This window comes from Polyodon spathula, chromosome 16 (genome assembly GCF_017654505.1).
Source record: "Polyodon spathula isolate WHYD16114869_AA chromosome 16, ASM1765450v1, whole genome shotgun sequence".
In the NCBI taxonomy this organism is placed as follows: domain Eukaryota; kingdom Metazoa; phylum Chordata; class Actinopteri; order Acipenseriformes; family Polyodontidae; genus Polyodon; species Polyodon spathula.
Genome location: NC_054549.1, coordinates 27,256,731 through 27,265,146, shown reverse-complemented (window position 1 = coordinate 27,265,146; position 8,416 = coordinate 27,256,731). Strand labels below are relative to the sequence as shown.

Below are 8,416 nucleotides of genomic sequence, written 5' to 3'. Positions count from 1 at the left end.
ACTTTGTGATGTCATTCAATATATAACTAATGATGTAACAATCGATGGTTCCTTTCTATTTAAAACTTCAGGCATCCTGGTATCTAGTCTATTTATCCATTTATTTTCTTTTATTACGACACTGCAATACTCCATTGATGCATAATGAGCTTTGAATTATAACACTATGTTCGGTTCCTCTCAAGCGGTTTATGTACCTCAGGATTATTTGATAAAGCTGTTAAGATAAAATACAACATAATACACTAGACAACCGTTTATCTTACTTGACAAGGCTTTTTACTGCAATGGTCCAAGTAAATATAGCAAAGATTATTTTAACATCCAATAACAATGCTCAGGAGTGTTCTTCCAGATCACATGCAGTAAATAGGTCTTGCATTTGTTTAATGCTTAATAGTAGACATATTAATTAGTAGAGCATGGTGATGAGAATTATTGGTGAACTATTATTTCAAACAGTTTAACTACTGTAAGTACTGAATTCAGTTCAAACAACATGCCTCTTGGCTGAGAAATAAATCTTGACTGACAGCTGGCTGTCTCAGAAGACAATGAATCTTGATGGAATTTGTTTCTTTCAAACACCTGAATGTTAGCTCTGGAAACATAATGCAAATACACTGAAGGTTTCAGTACAAAACTGAACTAGTTGCCACAACATCAGATATCAAAAATCAGTCACACTAGTTAAATGATCTGTTTATAAAACATTTATATAGGGGTTAACAAAGGTTTTTGACAATTACTAACAATGATTACCAGGTAATTACAAAAACATTTGAATGAGACAGTAATATTTTTAAACTTCATGTCATTTTGTAAAGTTTCTTTAAATGCCTTAGATTGCATGTTTTTATATAAAGCTGTCTAATATTGTTGCTAACCCATTTATAGAAGCATTGCTGACTGTCTAATAGATCCATGAACTAGTGTTCTTTCTTAATGGACATTTATTAGGTATTAGAGTGCGGTGGAGAGACTGAATTCTACCAGTCTGCATCCCTAACGGGGCTTGACAGAGTCCCACCTGAATGCAGGTTTCTATAGTCTGCTACTGCTGGAGACAAACAGGATTGGGTTCAACTCAGTCCCAATGTTAGATGAAAGCATAGCAACAATAGCACCCAATCAGTTGTAAAAATGGCGGCTTGTTATTTTACTTACACATCAAATCGAAGATTCTGCTTCTCTTCAAAGAAGAAGTCGAGAACAAATTTCCGCACAAAATCCGGGTTTAATGTGTTGTCAATCACTTCAGTCCTTCCAAACTTGGGGTGGGGGGGGGGGGGAGACAAAGAAGAGAAAAGTAATTGCATGTTGCAGAAGAGGATTTTTCAGAAGCCATCAGCTGTCAATTAAAGCTAGAAGACTTTGCAAGGCTTGGTTTTTATCCACTGAGGATCAACAGCTAATCAAGAATCCCTAGCTGTCGTCAGAGCCACATGCTGACAGCCGTGCAAACTGCTAGTGATAGTGTATTGATTCCAGTGAAGCTCAAAACACCTCACTTCCACTAGTTTTTATCAAGCCTTTTACAAAGCATTGTGCATCATTTCCTATCCCCTTGTCACAAGCAATCCAAAATGTTGTCTATCTCAACAACAAATACTTTTCTCCATAAGCAAACCTGCAACTCTTGACTTTCTTTTCAACAAAAGCTTCTTTGCTGCAGGCATTAAGAATCAGCTTTATCAATCAATATAAAGAGAAAAGATGCAGTATGTTCTAAAGGACGGTTAACGGCATTCCTGGAAATTGAAGAACCAGTTCTGTTCTGTGTTGGTCCCTGTTTCTGGTCTGAAGTCACCCACTGCAGCCGTCTTTGTGACAGCCATTTAAACTAGTTAAATTCCAGTTTTTATAGCAGAAATAACTTTTAATACAGAAGCCACAACTTTTTTTTTTTTTTTTTTTTTTATCGATCGTGTGGATCCATGGCTGAGGCGTACGAGTCCTCATAAGGTTTAAGCTATTTTTTTTATTCTAAAAAAATAATTTTTCACAGAATAGTATTCTTTATGATTTTAGCAGCTACAAAACAGCTACAAAACTACACATTTGAGACATCTATAGTGAATAGACGTGACAGCGTGGAAATGTATGAAACTACTATGTGAGCTGCACTCACTTTAAATGCACAGCGCAGTTTGACTGGACTAGTTTCTTAACCAGGGCTTCCCTGGGGAACTGGCATAGAAATATCGGGGCAGAGACCCCTGCCAAATTCAAGGCAGACTTTCTATCTGGCTTGCTTTCATTATATTTCTATTGTTGTTTCTGCTTAGATCACTATTTGCTGCCCTTGCTAATTGATCCAGCAAAATAAATAAATCTGGATTTATTAAGAGAGTTGGTTTGGAAAATGACCACTAGGGGTGTGCAGCCATAATTTCAGTCAAACTAGAGCATTTATACGTTAATTGGTATTTTTCAAACAAATCCCTTCTCTTAAAAATCTGTTACCATGTGTCATTTTGTTGCCATCAACATTACTATAAAACAAACAAGCAGAACTAGATGATTTAGTACTCACCTCCCTCCATTCCTTGCTCCCGATTCCCTGCACGTAGAGCACTACCACTGCAGAAAATATATATATATTGGTTATTGTCAGCAAACATACCATAGCAAGCTTGTACTAAAGCGTTACCATGCCACTTTAAATGAAGACATGGGAGATAAGGCAGCTTATTAATTATTAGATACTCTTGAAACGTTTAAATCTTTACAGTATACTCACTACAATTGCAGCATAGTTTGAAATAGATTATTTAAAAAATGAATTTAAATATAAAATACATTTTTCCATTCATAAGCACCACTTATTTTGAAGTTGATGGTGAGTGTGATTTAGTACATGTACTGCAGTATATATGATTGTCTTGATTCCCATGATAAAACAAATTGAAGAAAGCTGTACAATAGAACGGAAGGTCCTGCATTCACCTGCATTCACTCGGGACCCTCCATTTCTATCGTAAATCCAACATTTAAAAAGAGCCATATGAAGGATCTTATAAAGACAAATCCATTGCCATGTGCTCATGAGATTCAATGCATTGCAATTAGCAGTAGAAATGAAACATATCAATATACTCATCCAAGCATAGGTGTTAAAGATCTTTCTATACATTTGTAAAGCATGTATCTTTTCCTACCACCTGCTTCCTACCAACAAGTCATACTGTGAATCCATGTTACACTCTGTGTCCTAATGACTTATTAAATCCAAATGTCTTCCATCTTTTGAAAAGGTCTCTTAATGAACAAATGGGGTAATTTTCCCATGGTCAACTCGAATCAGCTCATAAGTGGTCAGCACATCCCACTTCCTATCACAGCACACAGTGTGCATTGCTTTCAAATGGTCTCTAAGGACCAACAGAGAGTGTATTTCAAAAGGTTCTCTTTGTAAAAGCCAAGGACTCTGAATTAATACATATATATATATATATATATATATATATATATATATATATATATATATATATATATATATATATATAGATAGATAGATAGATAGATAGATAGATAGATATATAGATAGATAGATAGATACACATACATTAGCTGTTTCAGTATATACAGCGTAAGATGAAGTATAAAAGATTTCTCATTATGTGAAATGCTGAAGTGTAGTCGAAGTGGTTCGTAGAGAGGGGCTCCTAATTGCCAGTATCTCAAATGCCAGGTGATTTAAACATAACGTAGGGGGTGGTTTTGAGTGGGACACAGCAACTACTTAAACAAATGGAAACCATATAACTGAATAGCTGGCATTAATGGGAATGACAAGGTTTCAAATGTGCTTTGACATCAGTTTAATGACAGTAAAATCAGACCTATCTTCTCCCGTCTGCCTGCTTTCCTGTCTCTTCGACACTTAATAAATAACGACAGTGGAAGATACTCGCGTTGTCTTGAAGCTGTTATTTAGATAATGGGCCTGTGAAAGGGCAGTCAAATCCTCAGGCAGAAATGAAACGGAAATATCAAAAATAAGCATTATAGCGCTGGGTTATTATTAGATCAAATTAACGAAAGTTGCCTATAACATTAAAACACGAGCTAGTGCAGGGGATACAAGCAGATCTCCTCCTCTTCTGGAGTGCCTCTTTACACTGACTAATAGACCACCGACTTCCCTCAATAGAGGCATACTCTGATACTGGAGGGAAATAAACTGTAACTACTGCAGAAATGTAGCCCCACTGGTGCCATGATACACAAAGCACATTAACTATGCACAGAGTCACAGGGCCCTTAATTCTGAGTGTGATTTAATAAGGTTTGAAGAACTGTTCCTGACTTCTTCACAGTGATAAGTAATTCCATCTACTGTAATACATCCATTGGATTTTTGTAATACTATGTTCTAAAATGTACTGCACTTCTGTCCATCTGAAATCGCATGCTTTCCAATTATTTCACAATCGCGTGATTGGTCGACTCCCAGGTTGACTGGTTGCCTGTTCAGTGCCCCTACTAGTATAGGTAACCAGGTCATTCACCTAGACAGTAAAATGACCAACACCCCTTTAAAGTTATAAGTGTAAAACGTTGTCTGGGTGTTAACAATAAAATAAAAATGACAGGCACGTTATTTAAACAGTTGCAGCAACATGTGGGGACGCGTAACGCTGTATTTACGGAACCCTGCTGCTAACTCTTAAATCACCAAACCAATACACCAACGTATAAAACAAGTCCAACTTCATCTATAATTATTTCTGCTTTTGGTACACTTGTTCTTTCTTCCACACTTCTCTAAAACACTCAGAGGGTTTTTTTCTAAAGGAATATATACAGTATTTTAGGTTTAGTAAAGTGAGAGCGGCTGTAAGGTGACACGGCTATAGACAACTTGAGGGTCCCTGCAGCTTCCCAATTAAAAGAAAAATAAAAATCCAATTTAAGACTACTTTAACTGCCAATATGTTTTGGTCTGGTAGGCAATTTGTTCCAATATTCTTGGCATTCTTCTGATTGCCTCCTAGCATGCCTCCTTGGATGTGTGTGGTCTATGTAACTGTCACCAGCTGCTTGGTGTCTAAGTCTTACAACAAAGAAGCTGAAAAAAAAAACATAGAATATGAAAAAGAAATATCTAATCAATAATGCTGAACTCTTCAGTGACCCTCTTTCATGGTGTTGCTGAAACGCACACTGTGTCTGAAGCCTTGTGAATAACCCATAAGATTCTATTTTTATTTTTAACGTATCTCCAATAATACAGTTATGTTTATGACAACTGTGATAAAACATGGGGCTGCCAGGCTGCTACTTTCAACAGAGTGGGAATCCATCAATGCACCCCAGGGGGTAAGCAATAAAAGGGATAATCATTTAGTGTAAAATATACATTTGCACTATACTGTAGCTGTGTCACAGTCCATGCAAAATATTCACAATCAAAGCAAGAATTACTTCAAATATTACTATATTATAAAATCATTTTATAGGGGATTCTTTGCATTCTTTATCTCCATTTCGGAAAGCTCTAACCCTGTCTCTGATTGTACTCCCCTAGACTCCCCAACACCAAGATAGCTTGAGTGTGTAAAACAGAGTCACTGTTTTATTTCTGAATATAATCATATGCATTTTCAAACTAATGTAACATATGCCCATGTCACAGGACGGCAAACAAGCGTTTAACCACTATGAAAAAGGCTTGCAGGAAGCTGTGGTTATAGAGCTTTTAACCTCACCCACCAGGATCAAGAAACATTAAGGCAGCATCACAATAATGTGTCTGACAATAATGCTGTTTCACTGTCTTATGAAATCCAATTTCTAGGAGTTAAAGACAGCTTTTGATTGCAGCTGAAATATTGCATTAGTTTAGAGTCCCTTTGCAAGCACTGGCTCAACACATCATTTTAAAAATGTTTTAATTTGTTGATGGTGGTAGTTTCTCTTACCTTTATGCTTTAGTTTGTTTTCAAGATTATCAGTTACTTTACTTTTACAACAAATGCAGCTATTCTGTCTTTAAGAGGCGTTACATTAAAAATGTGATAATTCCTCCCCATCAAGTCATATTGACATGATCTTCGAACACCCTCAGAACAATCAGTACATTTCTTAGAAAAAAGCAATAGCCTTTCATATAACCCAAGTGAAGACATAGCCAAAGCAGATAGGAAAGGCTAGATACTAACAGCGATTAGCAATTTTTTTATGTTTTAAAAATGAAAAGGCTATTTGAACTAAAGATATTGCATTACTGTAGCAAACAACAACAAATGGGGCAGTTTTTATGTATTTTTGGTAATAAATTGCATCTGGTGACTCCAGTAGTGCTCTCATGATTTATAATAATCTTAACCTTAATGCAAATAACACATAACCTTGTATTCTCCTGCAGTTATTCTAAATGTATATTTTACATTTTAATTTTAGGCTTCTGGATGTACCCTTTTTGTTTGAGGAACTGTAATGAACTGAGTTCAGTGATATAAAGTCACAACTGCCTTCTCACAAATGGAGCCTGTTGCTTTCAGTGCAGTAGGTGCTTATTGCAAGCACACAATAGGGGGTAAATTCAGAACTGACATAACAGCCTAGAATACTTAAAGCTATATTCCCTTTCACAGTAGGCTTCAATTGCAGTGCACACTCATTACAGTGTGTAATGAATTGGATCTCTCTACCCTCTTTTGAGTATCACTGATTGGTTTTGACAAAGAACAACAATTTTTTTTTTTGGGGGTCTATTACTATCTTAACATGTTTACATTTTTTTCTCATGAAAACTATTATTCAAGGTAGAGAAATTTAAAAAAGAGAGCCGTGAAAAAGTAAAGCTTACCGATCTTGTGTAAAAAAACGTTGTCATGCAGTTCGTCATTAAATATGAATAGGTCTAAACGTTTGTTAAAACTGTTTGGAGCATTGCACATATAAACCCATTTATTTAAAGACGCATTACTGTTTTCCTTTATGTTTCTAGGTTAATAATGGAGTTACTGTAAGCAGTCTAAATGACGTGTAATTAGCATCACCCAGGTTTGCACTGGACCAGTGAGAAAATGCTAGCGTTAATATCTAAACAGCACCCCAGTGTTGAGGAGATATGGTTGCTGATGCGCTACTCATGCAATGGCATTCTTCTTTGCTGTTTGCTCCCTGTTCTGCCTGAACAATAAAAAAGCCACTTTCTTTAAGGAAATCGGATGCAATGTCTTGAAACCCACCGCAGACAGATTGTAGAGTTCATGAACACTGACAGCTGCAAAGCCTCCAATAAAATGGATCGCATACACTTAAGTGAACATGCAGATCTTTTCCATTAGGTGGTATAAAAATGAGGACAGAACTATTTGCAGTAAATCTGAATATATTCAGGGAATGACCTGAACTCTGTGGTTTCCTTAATGGAAAATGTCCTTAATACCTTAGTAGTAAATGGACAATGTATCACAACCCTTAGAGAACAATTTAAAAAACACTGGAATACCATTATACTGCCAGTGTATTAAAACCTCAAGAAACCTTAACAAAACTATTAGCAAACCTGCAGCAAATACCAAGACAGTATGCATTGGATGTTACACATATTTTACCATCGGTACTGACATGGTATTGTTGTGGATGTTTATAGCATGTTGGTTCAGGCCATTGTAATACAGTTGCAATGTGAAAAAATTAAAATGTCACCACTGCATCCTGTAGTGCCACTGTGCTGCCATTCCCACTCAGTACAGGACTTTCAGGAATATTAACAGTAAAATTAGCTTTTAACAGAGTGCTCTGTACTGCAACACATTGTAATACTAAAAACATACGACAACTATTAACATGCATATTGCAGTGTTTATGCTATGTTGTGCTGTATACTGTAATTCACATCATAGATCATAATGTTCTCCTTACATGTACCCTGTTAAACACTGAACAATGATATCACACAAACCTTGCAGATATATTGTTAATAAAAAGAATTGTAATCAATGCAGAACCTAGAGCTATAGTTTAAGTTCCACAGCAAAATAGGTATAGTTGTTGTGTCCACATTTCTGTGTTCTATTGCCAATTGTTCCAGATTATAGGTTATCTAATAGTCAACTCTGCTTATTGTCACAAATTTCATCAGTAGTAAAGGCAATACCATCACTGTGCCACCTACCTTCAAGATCATTTACTTATAGAAGGCTTTTAGTGCTCATGTACTTCTACTTAACTGGATGAGTTTGGTCTATTAAATAATAAACAACCCTAACATGCCACGCATCAGCATGTCTAATACAGTTAAACCTAATTGCATTACAGTGCACTGTGAATGGAGATCGCAGTACGTGCATCAAACAAGCTTACAGCTCAATCAACTTAAATTCAATCAAGAAATGTACAGCATTGCGTTGGATTAGAGTCTTATATGACAGGTAATTTCAACATAAATAAGATAAAA

General features: G+C 36.1%; 1 protein-coding gene across 1 annotated transcript in view; it reads right to left on the bottom strand.

The window, feature by feature from the left end:
• Positions 1 to 8,416, bottom strand: part of LOC121328998 (copine-9-like) — a 105,328-nt gene that overhangs the window by 83,991 nt on the left and 12,921 nt on the right. Inside the window, exons 3-4 of the mRNA XM_041274160.1 lie at positions 2,537 to 2,583; positions 1,168 to 1,271 (exon numbers count right to left, since the gene is read on the bottom strand). Of these exons, the coding sequence (XP_041130094.1) occupies positions 1,168 to 1,271; positions 2,537 to 2,583 (151 nt within the window). The remainder of the gene's footprint in view (positions 1 to 1,167; positions 1,272 to 2,536; positions 2,584 to 8,416) is intronic.